This window comes from Platalea leucorodia, assembly GCF_965183815.1.
Source record: "Platalea leucorodia genome assembly, chromosome: 11".
Lineage (NCBI taxonomy): Eukaryota > Metazoa > Chordata > Aves > Pelecaniformes > Threskiornithidae > Platalea > Platalea leucorodia.
Genome location: NC_138833.1, coordinates 6,174,550 through 6,197,227, shown reverse-complemented (window position 1 = coordinate 6,197,227; position 22,678 = coordinate 6,174,550). Strand labels below are relative to the sequence as shown.

General features: G+C 37.0%; 1 protein-coding gene across 1 annotated transcript in view; it reads right to left on the bottom strand.

Moving 5' to 3' along the window:
* The window catches only part of RANBP17 (RAN binding protein 17), a gene marked incomplete at its 3' end in the record, with an annotated part of 162,619 nt that overhangs the window by 125,821 nt on the left and 14,120 nt on the right, over nt 1–22,678 (bottom strand). Inside the window, exons 8-14 of the mRNA XM_082323721.1 lie at nt 21,467–21,540; nt 20,873–20,992; nt 20,469–20,615; nt 18,911–19,083; nt 16,034–16,227; nt 11,907–12,012; nt 10,197–10,332 (exon numbers count right to left, since the gene is read on the bottom strand). Of these exons, the coding sequence (XP_082179847.1) occupies nt 10,197–10,332; nt 11,907–12,012; nt 16,034–16,227; nt 18,911–19,083; nt 20,469–20,615; nt 20,873–20,992; nt 21,467–21,540 (950 nt within the window). The remainder of the gene's footprint in view (nt 1–10,196; nt 10,333–11,906; nt 12,013–16,033; nt 16,228–18,910; nt 19,084–20,468; nt 20,616–20,872; nt 20,993–21,466; nt 21,541–22,678) is intronic.

Below are 22,678 nucleotides of genomic sequence, written 5' to 3'. Positions count from 1 at the left end.
GCTATTAGAAAAATAGTAGTCTCTCTCAGATCACAAATTATATTCACATCCAAGTAACCCAATAATATAGTTGCCAAACACTTAAGAAGTCAATAATTTGGAGTGGAAGTAGGATTAGTTTTTAAGTCCGCAAGTGATGGTATCAATTCTGAAACGTTTAAATATTAGTTTACAAATATTGCTTATAGCTTAATGGCATCATAGACGTAACTTCACAAAGATATTGGCTCTAGACAGTAATTATATCCTCAGCCTAATGTTGCAGTTAATGGACATACACATTTCAATGATAATTGCAATGCCTGAACATGATAATGTGCCTTTATTAGCAGCTACAAAATAAAGCTCAGTTACAGCCAAGTGCAGAACCGAACTATGCTAATTATTTTTAAGATTGCCTGATTTGTGTTATAAAATTCTAAAATAAAATAGCATAGCACTTAAACCAGTGCTTTAATTGCAAACATGTGACTAAATAATATCTATATAAAGATTCATGTTTCAGTTGTCATGAGCAATGAGCCAAAAGATAACAAGTTAGTAAGACAGAGGTGTAGGTAACTGAACAGCAAATACACTGCACTTCAGAAAAATGAAAAAGGAGGTTTTAGGGATTTAAAGACTTGGAACAGCATTGCAAGAAAAGGAGGAGGACTAGGAGTATATAACGTAAAATTGGGAAAAGAGAAAGCAAAACAAAAATTCCCCAAGCAAACGCAGAAGAGAAAGTGCTGTATAGTCCACGAAGAAAAACATATCGATTCCTGCATAAAACCACCAAGTAAAAAATGACAGAATTGAGGCTATGTAAAATGAAGAATGCTTTACAACTCAACCTGATGAGGAAACCAACATTTATGACTCTGCAAAGTTCTTAGTGTTTGTCTTTATGTCCCGATAGGTTCTTCGCTCTACAGAATTTCCAAGTAATGGAAAAATTCAATAAAGAAATTTCTAAAAGTAGTTAAAGAACAGGCACGTAGTATTTTGATTTAAAGTTTGCCAAGGCATTGTACGTAAGAATTGCTGTCTAGTCTCATGAATTAAAATATCACAGATTCTAGCTCAGTTGTTTTTGGTTTGTTGTTGTTGTTTTAATTTAAAAACAGAAAAACAAAAAATTCTGCACTAAGTACTTAAAGAATCCTTCAAAGTATTAAATTTCTTCAAAGGAAATCCAATTATTTTTCACATGAAGCAAGATGGTTGTCAGTGCAAGCCACAATCCAGAATTAAAAATAATCATACATTTTTATAAGCAATGGCACAATTAACTTCGCTTGTCCAATCTTGAGGCAATTAAGTAAGTTCAAATATTAGTTCAGGAATATTTGCTGGAAGTTCTTTCTGCTCACAGCAGGATAGAAACTCTGACAGAAAACATGAAAGGAGATCTGCCTGAGTAACATTTACTTGAGTAAATCTCCTCTAGCTCCTAAACTTGCTAGAAATTGGTAAGTCAGTTGAGAAGTCAGAGCCTCAAAGAGGAGAGAACCAAAGTAATTCACATACATTTGAAGCAACATTTTTTCTGAGGACTATAATAAAAAAACCCACACTGCCAATTCTTTTGTCCAAAAAAACTGAGGAATTCTGAACGCTGAGCTGCTGCAAGCCAAACTGGCAACTCCAATCCCACAAAAAGATCCTACGCTTAAAAGTCTGAGCTACAGATTTGGCTAGTTTTGTGGTTGTCTCCCTACTGGAAGACAGATTTGTTCAAGATTTAGTAATTTAGTTCAAGAAACATTAGATGTTCTCATCTCATTTTTGCTCTTTAAAGCTTTGGAAACAAGATTTTTCTTTAAAGGTATGACCAAAATCACCAGGAAATTACTTGTCAAATAATACAATTGTATTTGTCCATTTCAGTCTCATCTTTCCCAGCATTTTGACCATACCGAATGCTGAGTGTATGTAAAATGCTTGAAGAATCTCTGAAATTTAAGTTGGTACCTTTAACCTCTTGTGTTCTGTAGGTAAGCATAATATCTTATTTGTTCTATGTTAAAGCTAAAAATATTTAGAAGAAAAAGTTTACAAAAAAGTCATTAATAAGATTTCTTAGGATGTTTGTATCAGTTCTACAGATTTGGAAAAATCCTGCAAGACTTTGATCACCCTCCACGATAATATCTACATATTCTGATTTCTGTACTAGCAATTATATTCTATTTAATTCAGCATGGACTGTTACATGAATTTGGAGGCTTTTATGACCAGCACTACGCAGTGTTTCCCTCCCACCATCTATCTGGAAAAAACACATACCTGTTGTGTTTGATAAAACAAACCCAGTCCTGCTCGCAACATTCCTTTCCTGCACATATAAGCACAGAAGGAAGGCTACGTGCTGCCTCAAGAGGAAAAGAATTTTGCTGTTGAAAGCTTTTCATCAGTACCAGATGGACCCAAGCCCCACTGAAGTCAATCCCTACTTTCTTTTCCTATATGAACTGCAAGGAGATTGGATGAGAGCAGTGTGGTAGCTATGAAACAGAGCAAAAATGAGATTTGGCCCCGTGAAGTGAAAAATACCAGTGACAATATTTTTCTTCTGAAACAACTGTTCTTTATTCTTCCTAGAATATGCCACAGAAGTAAGTTGTACCCAATTCTCGCTATGATGCTTCCTTAACAAACTCTAAATGTTAAACTTAAATGAGAGGCATTTCATGCAATCTGAAAAATATTCAGTTCAATTAAAAATAATTGATGCATGGTGAAATAATTCTTCCCAAAGCTGCTGTAAAATCTTCAAAAAATAAAGCTACTTAATAATTTTCATCTCCTACAGGCTAGAGAGAAGCATTATTGCATATTAAAAATTGGAGTGTGGTTTTCCCAGAGGTAAAAGAAAGTTATTAAAACAACCTATTTATTGTTGATATAACTATCCATTTGTGCTACACAAAAAGTAACAATTTCAGTACATTAAAAGAAAAGCTAATTAAGGCATAATTAGTATTTTCTATGTTTTGATAATTAAGGGTTAGTTGGCTATTTCTTTTCAAATTTCTATTTGATGTACCCCAACAATGCCTTTAATGAGCAGCTAACACTATTGAATCCCTGATGGCTGAGGAGTTTAGTGACCACTACTACATTACTTTCATTTATCACTGCCTCTTTACCTATAAATTAAAGTAGCCCTGTAGCTATGTTGATCTACTTTATATCAATTTCTTCATCCATATCAGCTGAATATGTATGGCATTAACCTCATTTACTAGTTTGGAAAAGCTGAATTAAAATGAGATCTAATTTCTAGTGCACAGAACAATTTCAAAACTGCCTGCTAATTTCCAGCACCTGTCAGTGTTGTGATCTTCACCTCACTGTAATGAAATAAAACAGTATATATATTTTACAGCTCAGAAAAGGATAATCATTCATAAGCGTTAAGATATCATTAATCATGAAGACGCTAGGACCCAGAATCTTTTATGAGATGCACACAGATCAACACCTTTACTTGCAAGATCCCCACTAAAGTCAGTGGGACTGCTGCAGATCTCTGGGTCTTATATCGCGTAGGGTGAAAAGTGGCCACGTTCTGCACAGCTATGTTTTGGGTTTGTCTGGTTTGGGTTTTTTTTTGCTAGGTCATGCTTCTGTGTCTGCAGGCAATCTAATCAAAGAAATATACATATACTGAAGAAATACCGAAATAACGTAAGCGAAGAGAATACACATTACACATTAGAAGACAAGCCAGTCTTCAGTGGTTAGATGACACCTGGTTACATGCGTTTTTTGCTTTCAGCTACTGCAAACAATATATAGCAAGGAAATAATATTTTTTCCTCCCTTCTAAACACACCGCAGTCTACATTCTAAACCCTTGGTATTTTTTTATCGTAATGCAGATCTACCTCATATGTCAAGTCTATAATTTAAAAGCTTTAAAAACACATATAGATGCAATCCTAAATGTTAATACAGTAACTTCTTTAGATTGACCACATAAGCAAATAAGCTATGTGCAGGATACAGTGAGAAATCCCATTTGCATCCCCTCACCCCATTTTATAATCATGCTTCAACTTGTATTTGTAAAGGCTCTTTATGAAACGTCAGTCCATACGCCTCTGCTTCTTTCTTCCCTCTCACCTGCCCTAGATTGAAAAACAGACCGGATTCCCCAGATTACTTAACTGATGCACCTAAAGAAGGTGACAGCTGTATCTCTTCATTTGTACATGGGGCTGTTTCCCAGAAACAGAAGAGTTGGAATTCTCCTACTTTTCCGCTTTGGGCGCCTTTCACTTTTACTTAAGGCTGAGGCAAAAGACAAGCACGGCTTGCTGGAACACCCCGTTGCCAGTGATCCTCACTTCTGGAGGTATCCCTCAAAGCCAGAGCCACCCCGTACAGATTAAAATTACCTCCAGACTTCTGTAAACACATTCAGGGCTACTGTTTGATCAGAAGGAGCAGAATAAGGAACCATTAATTACTTCACAGTGGGGCAAAAGAGTTTACCTACACGCATTTTAAGCAATAAATTCTTTTTAATATACAAAACAAACACCAACCTTGCGAGCATAACTAGTCTGGTTAAGATTATGGGTGGGATTTCTTAAAAACTGCTCTGCTTATAAAAACTGAAAATAGAACTCCAGAAATTATCTGTAATCAGGCTCTGCTAAGGAGCACAGCTCGGTCTCAAACACTTGCTATTACTAATGTTGTTTTCACCACGCTGCCCTTATCGAACATGGGAATCGGTTCCAGTTTTGACCTCTCTGTTCCAGGCACGGCACCAGTAAACTGAAGGGATAACTCTAGTTCAATAGCGCCACATGCTGTAGAAAGTAAACATGACAAGTGTAAACTTAAAATCCTTAATCTCGGTTAGAATGCCACAAAAAACCCAGACAGTAAATAAGTGACGTGATAAGACAGTGCTATACCCTAATTCTACACCCTACTCAACACTTACTAATTACATTAATATTTTTCAAGTAATTTCTTTCTCCCAAAGAAAGCCACTGTAATTGTCTACTTAATACTTCCATTTTCAATCACAAAATATTTAACAAGTAAAACCATTCCCCCCAAAAACTGAAGATGCAAAGAACTACCAATAAAAAAACCCTTATTTCTGTATGCATACATTTTTGAAGAGCATACTATTAGAATAACTCTTAATTGTACCTCAAGGAAAAGTCTTCAACCAAAACCATCTTTTTTATAAAATCTTTATAAGCTGTACAGATATGAAAAACTGAACACTGTTAAAAGTATCAGGACTCCAGATTATGAAGACGCCTTAGTGTTAAACTTGTTTCAAGTTAAAGATACAATTCTAAGTTAATGTAAGAAATCTTAGTAATTAACTAAGTTGAATTTCCTACGATCTATTAATCGCTAAAACTTATCCAACAAGTTAAAGTTTGATTTACTCTTGGCAGTCTCTCACTACCAATTAGAGACAGTCAGAGAGCCAAATCCACCCGCCCGTGCCATCAACGCCTGATCCAGCCTCTCTCCCAGGGGGAGTTTGGAATAGATGCCGCTGGAACCACCCTAGGGATGCCTACGAACCCCTCCTGTTGCCTTTTTTCCCCTCCAAGGACAAATCTCTGATGTGTCTGGAAGCAGGAAAACATCCTGGCTAACAAGTCTTGCCTTTTTATCCTTGTTTAGCCTGAATTAGAGTCCCAAGCGCAAAAATGTTGAACTGTTTTATCACGGAGCATTCAAGCGCGAGGAGCAGACCTCAAGACCTGGTCTACCTGCCACAGCAAGGTAAAAACTTGCGTGTACCTCCTGAAGCCGCTGCTCATTAAGTGACAACTCTGCTCTAACCCACACTAAAAAAAGACAGCTAAAACGCATTCTTAGCACCCTCAACTTATTTTTGCACTTGCCATGGGAAGTTACGTGACTTAGCAGAGATGTGACCAGACGGTCTCTCTGAACAGCAGGCTGTCCAGTGAAAGTCCCACCTGCGGCTGGATCACTAAGAAGAGACCTTCCTTAGCGTGGACAAATGAGGAGTGAACTCATGTTTTGAGCTGGAAAAGAAGTCGGTCTCCCCTGCCAACTCCCCATGTTCAAAGACACTGTAATTCCTGTCACTTCTAGTACTCATACTCTTTTCCTTTTAAAATGGCTGAAGTGAGCTACTTGAAACATGCCGGGCTAAAATAAAATCCTGAAATAACAGAAAAATTCCTTATCGGTGGCTGATCAACATAAGACACAATACAAATCGGAGGGCTCATTTCCCCCCTAAGCATGCTTTTCACTGGCTAAGCAACCAACCATGACCATTTGTAATAGTCTTATTAGGAAGGATGAGATCAGACCAGCAGGACTTCTGGTTTATTTTGCACTTTATGGAAGAAAGAATTAAGTATACCTGGACACAAATCAAAAGCCCCCATCGCATCTTGGGTAGTACGCACCAGTATTCCGTTACTGGTGTAGTTAAAAAGCTTTCCCTAAGTCTTCCTTGCTACAAATTAAGCCAATTACAGCCTTTCTTTCCCTTGGAGGGCACTGAAAACATCTGATCGCTAGCTTTTCTAAAACAGCTCCTGACATGCTTAATTTTTGTCCCACCCCAATATTCTATTTGCTAAACTAAACCAAAGCAGCATCTTCTGCATCTTATTTGTGTTGGCGTACTCTCCCATTTGTCTACCGTTTTCTCAAAAGCATGGTGCCCAAAACTGGGACACATTATTCCAGCTGAAGCCCGGTCAGAACCAAATATTCAGAATTGAGTAAGAAATTCCAGCACCTGACACAATATTCCTACCACTACATCCACAAAGATGTTGTATTTTTCTTGTGCGCAAAAGCAGCACATACTGTTGAATTACCCCTGCTTGCAACACACTCATCTCCACAGTATTTTCTGAAATAATGCTGCCTGGCCAGAGATTTCCCAGCGGTAGTTGTAAGCGGGAATTCTCATTCCTAAGCACGGCGTTTCACAAGCATTTTAAACTTCCAGGTTATTTCTCCAGCGTATGAAGATCTTTCTGAATGCAAATTCTGTCCTTTGCGATCATATTTCCTCCCAGTCCGGTGTCACTTGCAAATATAAATAAATAATCGTATAGCTGTTGGTATGTTAAAAATATTGCAAAGGAAAAGTCTCATTCAAAACAGCTCTGCTTTCTCTAATAAATAACATGCGCTTGATGTCAGGAATGAGATCTCAATGCACTGTTACACTCCTCACAGTAGCGGCTAACAGTGGCACCACACAGTAATGCTAGAGCTACCACAGATAGAAGCGAGACTATGATTTCAGTGAAGTACAGCACAGTGCTTTTCCAGCCAACCTATTTTCTACTATCCTGTCAGCATCCAAATCAGCAACATGCCACAAAAAGATGACTCTATGAAGGCTTAAAACAAAACTCTATATCAGCTTTAAAACAAAATATGTATTGATAGACAAATAGATATTAATAGCGCTGTACAGTACCAGAGAATCCAGTCTAGTCTAGTCTATTCAACAGAAATATAATATACATATCTATTCAAAGGTCTATCTGATCCAGAAGGCAGTATCTTGATGTATTATTTTGTACGGGAAATGTAATGGTACTAAAAGTGTATTACAGTATCACGGAAGAGGTCTCTGAGGTTCTGCTATTCTTCCTTAGACAGAAAGCCCCAGTGGACTGTTTAATAAGAATGCATTAATTTACCTAGCCAATTTTCTTTTTCTGTAATGAGTTTGCTTTTATTATATGCACATACTCGAGAATATGAGTTAATTAATGAATAAAATTTGTATATTTATATAGAAGACTTGTTCTACAATTTCATTAGACTATTCAGCCTTCTCTAACCATTGTCCGGTTTTCTGTATGCAAGCATATGATCAAAGAGAGAAATATTCTCAAAAAATTATTTCAACATGGCTGAAGCATGGAGAATTTCCATTAGCCATTCTGTAAATAAAACAATTCAAGCAATCCGGAATATTTATATAAACGTGTATTAACTTAGTCATTTGATATATGTCTGATTTTTTTGCTTCCAAGTGTGAGCCTTTTTATTGCATATTTGTAGATAGCTGCCAGCAAGACACAGTATCAGAGGATTTACAGCTGTGAGGGTAGAATGCCATCTGCTGCTATACTTGCTGCTACAGCAGGATAAAACAGAAGAATCATACAAGTGCTGCCTTCTGCCTTTCTCTTAACTCTAAAATGTACACAAACATCTCGTTTTGTTTTATTAAAAATTTAAAAAAAAACAACACCAAAACTGGGAGCTCAGATGGCTTTACACACAGCTTTTGTTATAAGATCTGGTAAAATAATGGGATATGGACCACAGGATTCTATCAATGCAAATGAGAGGCTGTTGTATCAGGCCTACTAGAACAAAACAAAAAAAGAAAGCGTAATTTGACTGCAAACTAAATTATACTGGCAGATAATGTAATCGAACCATAAAAAAAAAAAAAAAAAAAAAAGCACACTTTGAAGATGCATTTGCAACGAACTATGGAGTTGCTAGACCGGGACTAGAATTTAGAAGCACCCCGTGAACTGTTACGCACCACGAAAGCCTTGCAAAATTCCCACTTTCCCAGTCTGGTTACATACAAGACACATGTCATGAGCAAAGGCAGTATACAGAATGTGATATATTACCAGTTTGATTCATGTCCACTTATCGGGGTGGGGGGAAAAAACAAAACAATAAACCAAAACAACACAAAACCGTTTTCTTAAATTCATCCTACAGTTTTCCCCCACGTCCTTTTGGTAAAAGTTAATTCTTTCTGTTCAAAGTGCTCTTCAGTCAATCAAGTGGAAACATTAGCCAGCATTTTCCTCCATAATTAACCATTTAACCTTCCACACGCAACGCAATCACAGAGGCAGTCTTATGGTTATTCGAAACACATTGCTGAGCTGGATAAATTCGTAGGTATTGAATTCTGGTGCAGTTGGCAAACGTTCAAGTTTTACGTTTTTTTCTACTGACAACAGAGCTCCAGGTGATTAAGTATAAATAATGCACTTCAGTTTTTTTCCACTGCTTCACCCACATACAAACGCTTCTTCCAGCTTTCTAGAAGGATGGACATAAAAAGCTTGGGTATACAATCTCCTATAACAATCTGTTACAGCACACTATACATTGATAGGGCTTCTCCACACAGTTACACCTCAATCAGTCAGAGTACAAGGTGACATCAAAACCCTCAAAATCGGATAGAAAGAAAAAACAATCTGTGAATTACAACTACTGTACAGCCATGTTGCCTGTGAACTGCCATCAACAGGAGTTTTGCTAATGAAAATACCAGGAGCATGAGTGCATTTTTACTGTGTACCTTCTGTTACTTAGCATTAGAGCAGTGCACCATATTCAAAAATAACAAATCAGCTTTGACAATTGAAAGAACACATTGCTTTCATGAAAAAGTAATTCAGTATGGTGTAAAACTTTATTTTTAATATTAAGTGAGAAACCATTCAATAAAGTTGAAGTACAGTTCAAACCTGAAGGGATAAAAGAATTCTTGAGATTGGGACCGTTCACCAGAAAGCAAGGATAGAGTACTACACAAGTAAAACCAAATCTCAGTCACTGTCACAATTCTTGCTAAAGATTTGCTTGGGGCTCCAACAGAATTCTTTCAGTCTTTCTCAAGATCAATTGATCTCATCTTACTGACATTCTCTTTATAACATCTATATTATGACTGTCCCCTACAGTTAAGGTGAATTAACTGCTGCTTCTTCAAAAATGCATCTTACTTTTCCCTCTTCCCTATTTAAAATGCAGAAAAGCCAAGTATTGTGAGAAATACAGTGGAAACCACATAAATGAGTAACTGTCAAAAGAACAGAACTATTAAAAGAATAAATCTTGTGTACCCAGCTGTGAAATATAACACAATATAGCAGAACCCAGCTAAATGTTTGAAATAAAAAATTGAAATGCAAAGTAACCTAAAATTGTTTAATGAACATAGCTCTTAAAATATTAACTCCTTGCATGCCATCACTCAAAAGCATACACGGTAGGAAGCCCGCCCAGATGAACACCACATTAATAAGTTACCTATCTATCCATCTCTCCATCTAGCCAGTCAGCCACCAGCTAAGCTCAAGAGCTTTTATGTGTAAGATATATTGGCAGGTCAATTTCTGCACAGGCTTTTTTATTTCAAATGTTGTGGTTTGTTTACAGCAAATATTTACCTTTGAGGTGTGCTGAAGCTGGTCTCCCACATATGTTTTACGGAACTGATCCAAGAACCACAGAATTGCCAGTTCTACTTTTTCATTACTGGACTGTGGTAACTGGGCATCCATCAAAGATATCAGCTGAAAAACTCTTAATGACAGAAAAAAAAAAAAAAAACATTTTCAGGAAGAATTCGCAAATTAAATGACATTGCCACAGCTAATTTCTTTAGGAACCCATCAGTCATTTGTTGTTTGCCTAAGTTTCTTCTAGGATTTTGTTTTGTTTAGATGCTAATTATCCTAATTGACCACTAATAAACATAAACATCAACATAATGCTTTTCTAATTACTTTGTCACTTGAAATTTTCTCAGATACATATGTTATACTGTGGTGAGTTTGTAAAATGTTTTTTTTTCTCTCTCAGAGAATCAATTCCATGATGAAAGAAACAAAGAAATTTGAGAAGCCTGGGTCTCAAACTGCAAGTGCAAGATAAGAGCTGTTCAAGTTCCCTGGAAATTGAAACGATTGTGGTTAGAAATGAGTTTACATATGCAGCATATAATGCACCGTCTGTCTCGCTTCTTCCCACTTCCCTCTCTCCTGAAACATCTGAACAAACATGTATTTTCTGACCTAAATCCTTACTTGGTATGTATCTCCGTATTACCAGGACTGATTTCAAAAAATCAATTTCAGTCTATGTCACCTAAGAAAACTTACTACTTTTGGGGTTTTTTTAAGGAATATTCCTTTATTTAATTTCCCGTGTTCTTCTGCTATCTATTCCTTGAAATCCTAATTCCCTAGCAATCAAAAAAAATTATTCTCACCTTTTGCCAATTCTGAAATATATAGTCACTGGATTATAAGTCAGTAGCTACTTCATCTGTAAGCCTGTATATTAAAACCCCTCAGTTTTAATAAAAACATAGTGGAAGATTGCTAACACCACAAAGCCCCAGGGTAGATTAGGAAGGCAAGAAACAAAGGAGAAAATGTAAAGCTTTTTATCCAATTCTAAGTTGTATGCCCTTTTTCATGTGTTAGCTAGTGGATCTAATTAACAGGATCAAATATGCACGCCTTTTTTAACATACTTGTGGGTGAAAACAAGGATTAAGAAAGCATTTGCCACATACTTTGTGTTTGCCACAAGGAATACATGTCATTCACAATAATCCCTAGCTCACCCCTTGCACGTACATTTTTAAATCTAGAGCCTTCTTTTTTATTCCAAGCTCCAGTCTAAAAATAAGTCTAAATTTCCAATGGTTGACCAGCAGTTCCTCTGCACTTCTTCACCCGCAATAATTAGTGTCAAGAAAGTAGTGCAGAAAATAATAGCCATAACTCACAACTAATAAAATTAACACTTGCATTCAAGTATAACGCACAAATGAGAACAGGTAGCTACATGGGCATAACTAAACACTGATTATAGTAAGAGACATATTTGCCTTTAATCCTCTTCCCTTCCTCTGAAACACAGTTTTGAAATGATAGCCTTAATGACTTTTCACTGCTCAGGATGATGAACCAGGAAAGATCAAAGCCAGTGGAATGGTTTCAATCCACAGAAAGTCAGTGCAGTCCTCGAGCACCCACCGTCCAAGAATTGGATAAAATTTGAGACATTTAAATTCAAAATATCTGCCGATACTAAATGTCATTTAAAAAAAAAATCAAAATAAAGAATTCAAAACAAGCAATACTTACCGGCAGGATAATTCTCCATCCATGGCATCATGTTCATCAGTACTAGTGTATGTTAATCGTCCTCCCACAAAAGTACCCACAAAATAGACAAGCCATGCCAGACGTCCTAACATTAAAAAGAAAGAGGAACAGTTAATGGTTATAAACGATTATGCTAGTACAATACACTTCCATAAGGTATCAGCAGCTCTATAAGGTATCAGACTGCAGAACGCTGTCAAGAGAATGGTTAGGTTTCTCCCTTGACCAGATTTAAAACCTACTCAGACAAATCAACTAACAAAAAATCCTGAGCAGAACTGACAGATAAACTAGAACAGCCTATTAACCCGGACATGCTTATAAATAAAACACAAAAGAATTAACGTAAAATACAAATTAAGCAAACTCAGCCTGGTAAGATCAGATATACAATTAATCTACTATCCTCACTTGTCTGCCACAAGTTACTTCAAGGCATGGAACAGTTTTATCTACAGCAGGGCTGTTACATCTACTTATCATAGCATTAGGAAGTAATTGAGACTTACTACAATCGACTTGTTTCTTAGTTCTATTTCAAATAAAGAATTCTTTGTAATATTAAACTACCATCTAAAGTGATTTGCACATAAGAAAATACTTACGTCATAAGTCAGACATACTCTTCAAGAAGAGTTTGTGAACTACCACATAGTTTTGAAAGTCTCTGTGGACTGTTTTCTGAAAGGGTTTGAAAGACAGAGCTCAGCCATTTCGAGCCATGCTGTCATGCCTGCCGATCTTCCCCATTAGTTAGCTGTCAGTTTCCACTAAAGCACTTACAGGATCCACTGGCAAAGTAAAGTACACTTCTCAAGTAAAGTACAATGTAAGGATGATCATTTCTGTAAAGCTAAGGTTCCATAAATAACTCCTTGAGTTTGTGTATGTAGTGTATTTTGTACAGACTTTTAAATACTGAAATCCCGCTTTATATACACGGAACTCTTAAGTTTACAAACACTGAAATCAGGGGAATTCTTTTGGCCTCCCTCTGCTGGAAAACCATTGCCATGTTGCAAAACCTGGATTATTTTAATCTCTGGCACATTAAGGTGGAAGGTCTCTAAATTTGACCTACTGATACCTACTCAAGCCACGCAGATTCCTACTTCAGCCTTTTAAGCTGTGAATCCAGTAACTAATGGTATCCTCTCTCAGGAAAGATGCAGTATTTTTCCCTTAAGAAAGATCAAAACTAAGACCTGAATAGCAAAGTAACATATAGACCTGTTAAAACTTCAGGATACCGCTCAAGGTTTCTTCCTGAACTGAAATGCACTGAGACTATAGAACAGTAAAGCTACTTTTAGACTCCATCTTCATTTAGCAAAATATACTTTGTAATAAATTAAAATTAATTGCTTGAAAATAAGCACACAGAGAAGACAACTTGGAGGAGTTTCCATGTAAGCTAAATCAAGTTACAAACAAGGCTTCTCGGTAAGTGAGATATTTACATAAACTAGAAGATGCCTTGCCCTCATGACTAGGATTTTACCAAGTGACAACAAGGGTGAAGGCAATACCCTCATGAATAAAGTGGCTTCTGAACACATTTTGAAGTTTAACATAAAGGATAAACTACAGATAAACAAATGAGGTCACATTATGACTGTAAAACAACGTTTTATTTTGGATCTTTCTACGTACATATCAGGACATGCACAGTATCTACCAAAAGTCTTGAGGTCTTATTTCATCTTTGTTTCAAATCTCTGATAAACTAGTCTCCATCTCCACAACATTAAACTTCACTTAATTTCCCTCATGTTTTGCATTGCTGTATTTTGACAAACGCAGAACTGAGATAGCACTGAATGCTCTACTTGCTAAGCTGCTTCAACCAGGACTGATTAATAGTTCTGAGGTGGTCCAGTATCCTTATGGCCTGAATCTGGTGACTACCCATTGTAAGTAGTTCTGTTTTAGTCAGAGGTATATAGTACAGGGTGTTCTACACATAAAAAAGATGCTGAGATCAAATATACATGAAAAGATAAGGCAGAGTATGGAATAACATGCAGATGATTTCAACACAAGCACAGGAAAGCATTCAGGTTTATCTTAAATCCCAGTCTTACTTTAAAAAAAACCCACACGAATACGTAATACAGTCTGAGATCTGCAACAGAAAGCACTTTGTGACAGGGAACAAGTGTTGACTTTTGAGACAAGACAAGATATATGAGGAAGACTTCCAAATATCTTCTCATATTGTTCCTGTTCCATTCCTAGTAATCTGGAGGGACAGCATCAGCTGTCCTACAACCAACATATTTCCCCGTTTCAAGACCTGCGCTTCTTCACGAACAGGGCACTTCCAAGGAAAGCCCCATCAGGCACACTCCACATTGCAGTACGAACAGCTGTTCATTTAGGACACTAAGAGATTGCAACATCATTAGCAAAACAGCAAGGAGCTGACGTGTCCAGGAGAACAGTGCTGAAATGAATTTAGCACTAACAGCTACCGAAGAATGGCCATTTGAAGATGGTATCAAAAAGCAACTGTGAAGTGGTGCTAGCTGGTTCTAAGAGCAGAGCCACTACTTTGGCCAATAATCTTTTTTAAAATAAAACCCTGTCTTCCTTTTTACAAATCGCAGTAGCTCATTTTTAAGTACATAGTTATTTTTCTGATGATAGCCCTCTTCTCTTAGCACAATACCAATTAATAGGTATGACTTCTTTCCTTCTTTTATACCTTCGCTATTTAAAATTTTCAGTGCATTTGCTTTTGCAATTACTGAGGCAGACAACATCTTTTCTTTTAGAAAATAATTATTGCTGTAATAATCTGTAATTATGGTTTATAACAGCAATAATCCCAAAGAAATCAGTCATTACCATAGATCACAAGTAATCATTAACTACTGTTAATGACCCATTTCTTGGGGATTATTGTTTTAGTAAACCATGACCGCATCACTATTGATACAGAGAGCAAGACAGCATAATAAAATGAGATCTTAATATTACATTAACTTATTTTGGAACATTAAAAGCCATTAAACATCTAAATTTAACTATGTATATCTAGGGGATATAACAGTTATTGTTCAATATGAGCACAAATGTTTAGTTTGCAGAAAAGAAACACAATATTTAAACTGCATCAAATGTTTTCTAATGCATAACGGCAATCCCCAGAGCACTGACACCGAAAGCCTCCAGCCAACTGTTTCCCTTTGGCCCCCCAGGACTGGGGAAGGGAGTATAAATTCAGACTGCAGCTGGTCAATGAAACCAGGTCATTAATGAAAGTTCTGCCAAATAAAAGTTGATAGGTGCATGGAAGAATGCAGAATTAATAAAAAAGATAAGCAGGAGGTCTTACATAAATCAGTGAAAAAATGGGTCCTACATAGAAGAAAATCAGCATATTCAAACTGTCCACAAAAGAACAGCAAAATAAATCACATACATTTAACAGCATGCAAAGAAACAGCTGTACTATGCAGTAACCTGTCTCACCTGTTCAAAACAACACCATTTATCCATGTAAAGATGCAACAGCCATAAGATAACTATATTAGAAAGAGCCAGTAGTTATAAAGACAGTTTAAGTGAGACACAGAGCAGACCAAAATAGGTATATGAAAAAAATACATTAAAAGTACTTATTATTTTTACAACTTACACTACAATAAATAACTTGAGTTTCTTGAAAATTAGGTAATTCATCTTAACAGAGCTATATAAAGTTTCTAATGTTAAATTCATTTTGACAGACAGATAAATGTAAAAAGAACGAAAGTTAACATCTTCATTTTCAAAAAATGTTCATCAAGTTGCAGCTGGTTCCCGTGAGGGCACCTGAGGCACTAAAATGTTGATTTTCAGAAATTAAAAGTTTTTACAGCTCTCATGCCTATATTCTAAAGATGGAACAAGATGTTAAAACAAACACATCAACTGCCAATGTATCCTATTTAATACAAAGACAACTAGTGAAACTGTGGTGCAAGGTGACTTGGATCATTAATTCCTAGTTTGAGAAAAGGTCTAGGTCTATCTGCCATAAGATCATCACGCTTTTTCATATGCAAGCATATGGTTATTGGCACATAAAACACAGTTTAAAAATTAAACTAAATACTAACCTTCCTGGACTGTGATTTCTAATGGATTCCTACTAGAAGAGTGCAATAGTTTTTGGTAGTTTTGTGCATTTTGGTCAAACAACTGTACAAGAAGCGTACAGGTCTTTTCGTATTCACACCTGCTAACTGTGCACAGTTGCTCCAGCTGTTGGAAAACAGTAGCTGTATCATCCAGTGGATCTTCTAAGCCATCTCTGGAATAGAGATAAAAAGTAACCACTTAGCCACTATTGCTTACAAGCGGATGCTGTTTTCCCATTCAGATCTTGAACCACTGTCACTGAACTGCTGAACTGCAAAAGCCTTAGCAGCTGGTGAATACGACAGCCATAAGATCTCATTTTATTTATACACATACCCATACACTTCCACACAAACACAGAACAGTATTCTATTTGTGCCTTCCTCCTAACACATTTTAAAAAGCAAAGAGAGTAGATGAGGTTGGCAGTATGAACACAGAAAGGTAAATCCTGAAGAACTAAGGTCCACTGTGCCTGAACAGAATATTAACAAGCAGCATCTTTCTCAGAGGATGATGGGAGGAAAGAATGGAATACTTAGTAGGAACGGATTTTGCATATTCATCAAATTAAGCACAAGACCATGATACCAAAGCCAACAAGCAAGCTTCAGTAAAATTCCAAGCAACTACTGTAGAAATCTTTATTTTATTCTGCTGTAAACAAGCTGTGACCCTATGGAATGCCTATAACAAAGAGACCAATAGCTCTTGCCATAAAGGGTAACTATACTCATTACACAAATCACAACAGGGAAGGTTTATTCATCGGAAGGTTGCCCTTTTGTTGCACAGGCAACAAACAATCTACAGATAAAGGTAACATCCAAAAAGCTAACAAAGCCAACAGGGCTAACATCCAAACTTTGAAAGATATACAGAGGCTGAAAATCCTAACGTTCAAGATGGGCTGAAGCAGACCTCTTCTCAGGTATTTGCAAATATTTCAAATAAAAGGTCTCCTCCTAGTTTGTAGAAGAGCATCCTCTTGTAGACCTTTTGTAGAAGAATCATTAGTTCCTCACTCACCCTTACTCAAAAGAGAGAATAGCTATTCAAACCCGCCAAAAGGGCAAAAGTGACTTTCCTTCCACTGTTCCAAGCTACTTCTTTCTCTGTCTGAAGGACCAGATGGATAGCTCCTGAAGGGAGGGTGTTATCGACTACACTGGTTTGTAAGAAAAATGGTCATTCCAGAAAACAGGATTTGTTTGCAAAGGTATCAGTTAATCTCCTTGGAGCAAAGGGAAGAAGTCTTACGAAATCAGCTCCCAGACATCCCATGTTTCTCAAGAATGGTCTGGATGTTTGATATTAAAGTCTACATTTGATATTGCTGTCTACTGAAATGCCACAACTGAGGATCTTCATCACATAAGAGAATAAGACAATACAACAGTGGTCCACAAATCACTTAGAGCTAGGAACGGATACATGCCAACAGCATTACCAAGACCGTCTTAAGAATGATACACACTGGTAGAAGATCATTACTTTCCTCATCTTCTCCCTGTTGGCTTTTTTCACAGATTAGAAAGCTTATTCCTCCACAATGTAACAAGGACATTCAGAAGAATCTCCCATCAGGGCCAAACACAGAAACTGAATTTTCAGTGCTGATAGTGATGCTGATGAAGACAACAGCACATTTCAATGGAGCTGGTCATGCCAGACGGTTTGACCCAGAAGCTCAGCGCTACTGAGTGCTCCAAGTCCAAAAGCTGATATAGAATGTACGACCCAGTAGAGAATAAAGCTGAGACATGAAGGTTCAGCCCTGAGATTCCATTACAGAAAAGCTGAACAGAGAAGATGGATAACTTAAGAATGCCAAAAGCAGTGTAGGCTGGTTGGGAGAAGGCCCAGGAAAACTGACTGCACCTGCAATCACCTGCTTGTCCTTCCCTGTCCTAGCACTGGAACACTGGAAGCTCCTCCAGCTACTATTAATTCCTGTTCCTGAGACAATGATAGAGAAGCTCACAATTTTGAACCATTAGGAAGTCAGCCTTTACCATACCTATGATGATAACATAAGGCAAATAACACCAACTATAGTTTAGTCACTAAACAGTAAGACGACAGATTACATAATTTGCAGACATGAGATTTTGGCTAAGCTGAGACAAAAGGACAACAGAAGTGAAGTTGAACGCACTTCCTCACGCAAACTGAACAAATGACATCATCTCAGTAACGTAAAATTGGAAAGGAAAAGCAGATGTAGCTTGTTCTGCAGTCCCGCAGTCTGACAGGAGAGCCTACCAGCAGGAATTCATAAAAGCCCTTGGAGAAAATGAAATCCTTACAGCAATCTAAACACTTCTTTCTTATTTGCTATATTATAGTGTGGACTATAAGGTCATTTACTTAAACTATTAAAAAGAAGATTTGAACTAAGAAATTTTAAATTGGCCAATTTCAATCTGCCACTCTCTAGCTCGTTCTGTTCGGTCTCGCCCTTTCTTGTGCGTGGCGTTCATTCTGCTTTCCCCCGTTACTCTACCCTCCGTGGCCCTACAAAGTGACTCATCGAGAAAACATGTCACAGCTGAACAATATAGTTATTTTAGATAGTCTTAAAAAAAGGCAGCGGGGACGGGAGAACAGGCTTTTTTCAAAACACAAAGGCCTGTGAGAGGAAAAACAATTAGAATTTACATTTGATTTTGGCCTGGATTTAATAAGCAAAAGGAGTAAAATGATATCAGCCAATTAAGATAATCTAAAGAAATCACCATGGCAATCAGAACCAGTGTACTTAGATTTTAAACATAACCAAAATATAATATGCCAACAGATCAGAAAATTAAACATTCCATATTACAGTTTTAAAGTTGCAATTACAAGTTTACCTTATAACTACAGGAACACATTCCAGTCTAGAAGTAACATAAGCTTTTGTTATCTCGGGTGCATATGTATCTAAGAGGTGGGGTTCTGCCGTTTTCACAAAAGGTACAGATGCTACCATTCTTTGCCACAGAGTTAGCAAATAATGAACACTATTTGGAGCGAACTCCCAGTGCTATAAGAAAACAAAACATACTTCTGTTAAAGCATCCCAGTGTGAAATTTTAGTTGCGAAACATGATGCTTTTATCTTAAGTAGTCTTATTCATTCACATAACTGCTGAAGGACCCAGTCAGAACTGAGACATACTACGGCACACATTCTAGAGTAGATCCAGAACTACTTGTAGGCACACTCGCCTCCTTCAAGTGAAATCCACGATTCGAAACGCAGAGCTAGGCCTAGATTCTCACAGAGAGTTAATTTTCTTCTTAGTAGCTGGTATAGTGCTGCGTTTTGGATTTAGTATGAGAATAATGTTGAAAACACAGTGACGTTTTAGTTGTTGCTATTATTATTACTATTTTATTTCAATTATCAAACTGTCTTTATTTCAACCCATGAGTTTTCTCACTTTTAATCTTCCAGTTCTCTCCCCCATCCCACTGTGGAGGAGCAAGCAAGTGGCTGGGTGGTGCTGAGTCGCTGGCTGGGGTTAAACCACGACAACAGTGCATGGTGAGATTGAAGTGCTATAAAAGGGCCATTCAAAAATCCTAAATGTCGAGTGGGAAACTGTCTTGAGCCACCTGACAGAAAATGTAAAGAACAGAAATGCATCTCAACTTTCTTCTCTCTTCCAAGCTTATGGAGCTGCCATTGGCAACTCAGGTATTCAAAGGTCAAAATCTTCTCCTAAAGGTCACTATCTTCAGCTGTTATTCTGAAGACCAGAGAAAAGACTCTGGAGGAAATGCTAAAATAACAATTGTAGTATTGCTCAAACAGTGTGCACACCTTTATCTTTGTGTGTTTCAAAAATAAATCTGTAAAATTTTTAACACTGTGAGAATCTTGATCCTGTGATGTGCATCGTTCTCATACAGATGTGGGTCCCTCAAAAATTCAGACACTATTCCACATAGCTTCTGAATCCAGCTCAGATGGGAACTTTGCACTCAGCAGCTCAGCACACAGGCGTGCGTGCGTGTGTGTACATATATACATGCACAAAAGCAGAACTAAAGAACCTAGTCAGTGTAGGCACTTCAAAGTTTACATGGGAGCACAGGTATAAGTAGTTTAGGGTTGGATAAAGGGTTTCGTTTGTTGGATTTTTTTTGAGGGTGAGGACTAAGGCTGGAGGATTAACATCCATCTATCTCCTACTTCAGTTGTCATTTTCTTCTTTAAATCTGCTCCCATTACAAAACTTCATAGGAAGAGTGGGAACCAGTACTAGAGAATTTCGAAATCTGAGTTACATCACCGACAAAATATATTTTTACATAAAGACAAGCCTCACCACCTCCTCAAAAAACACCAACACAGAGAACCAGGATCAGTCCTCTGTCATTCAAGAGTTGAAGAAAAGAGAACACTTCTGTATATATTCTTACCTGTAGGCTAGTAATAGTAAAATTTGCTATAAGTTGGATGACTTCTGGGTAATCTTTCACCATTACCAGCTCTCCTAGTTGATAGTTTGTCTTTAGCCGAGCCAAAAATCGACAGAATTCATGGTAATTACCTGGATCAGACAAACCCTAAATTTGAAGAAGCAAATTTTTAAAAGTTAACAGCTTAATCTAATAGAAATTTTATGAGCACTATTGCTACCTGGGTGACAATTTTATTTTCATAGGGGTTTTGCTTTGTTTTGAATAGAAAAATCAACGCAAACAGACGTCTGGCTGAAAGTGGTTTTGCTAGATTCAGTAAATTAATGAAGACTGTAACTGGAAAAACAAATCCACAGGTGGTTTAGCATTTCAAATAAATAAAATGAAAAATAAAAAGATACCTGTGGATTTTCAAGTATTTGTTTCACTCCTTTGATTAGATTACCAAGATATTTGGCACGTTCTGGATTGCTGAATAAAGATCTCCTTGTAGAAGCAAACTGAACTAAACAAGAAAGTGCCTGAAGAATAAAAAAAATACTGTAAGATTAAAAAAATTTAGACTTTCAGAATAATCATCTCTCAATGTTTGGAGCAATCCAACCTACTGCTGTCTGTGGTACTTTCCACAGAACTACTGTGGAATGCTGAAGATTATTTTTGCAGCAATGTCTATATGACCATTGAACACAAATATGGCTTAGTTTTAAAATTCCCTTTTACAACAGCTTCTGACTTCATCAAAATAATTAGGTGGATGTTTTCTATGTGGCTGAGTAGTGCTGAATTGGGGGAGGAAGGATTTGAATGCTTTCAGATTCAGAAACGAAAACTGGGGCTGAAGTTCAAAGAAAAGACGTCGTGACTGGGCACTGAGCCAGGGGACTCATAACATGCTAATGCACAGAATAAAACAGGGTCTTTTGGACAAAGTATAGATGTAAAAAGACTATTTTCCATAATTACTTGAGTTTAAATCACTACATGTCACTTACTAACTGAGACAGCATTGGTGGAAGGGAATGATACAAATCAAAAAACAGGTCCAAGGTCTCTGGCTCCAGGAAGACTACGGAAAAAGATAAGTTGGTTTTATCACTCTCTACAAGCAAAAATTAAGTATCTTTACTTTAATAGAATCATCTTCTTTTTAACAAAAACAGTAAGAGTGAGATATCACTGTAGTTGAGAACAAACTATGAATAGATGCATTATTTAGTTCATTGTATACTATTAAAAAAAGCACTATTCTCTTTTTATCACATTTAATCTATCCTGTAGCTCATAAAGAATACTTCCCTTAAACTGCAGATGATGCAATACTTTGTCAGTTGCTTATAGAACACTGTTCTGGAATAGATGAAAGTATACTGATTTCTTCAGGTTACTACAGTAGTACACTAAGAAAAGACAGGCTCCAGATACCAAGGATTAGTTTAGTCTGTATTTAAACAAAGGCAAGTTCTTAACAGACTATCCTGAAGTCTACAGACTGATCAACAGAAAAAAATACTTGAAACACTGAGTTACCAATTCACTGTGGAATCACATCAAACAAACATTACCCTATTTTATGAAGGGGTAACAACAGGGTAGAAAAAATTCACCAATAATTCATAATTAAGTAATCCCACAAATTAAGTAACATTTCAAAGTTGTTCCATTTATAAGCATTATTTTATATGAAGACTTGTGTAAAATAAAGCATCACATAAGAAAGGTTAATCTCCTTAGGCACTCCTTGTGTTTAATGACTAAAGGGAGATCCCTCCATGGACAATTTAAAGGATGTAAACTAAAATCTTCGGAAAACCTATCCCCATCTCCTTCCTAGGGGGTCTTGGGAAATTACTGTCACTTGCCCAAATTCAGCCTTTTGTCACTACTCCCCTGCTTGCCGTATATTATTGCTCTTCACTGTTAGGTTTACAGGTGAACTCGATGATCTTAAAGTTCTTTTCCAACCTAAATGATTCTATGATTCATCCCTCATACTGCCATTAGAGGCTACTGGACATTAATGGAGAAGGAATGGAGTTATGCATGGAAAATGATGAAGAATAGTATCGCTGAAATAAGGAGGAATATCAAACGCTGCAGTGTCACACTATACAGGTAAGCCAGATTTAAACCTCCCATCTTGGGTACGGGAAACCACGTAGCTGCTTTAGCTAGACGTTACAGACTTCCAGTCAGGCTCATTTATT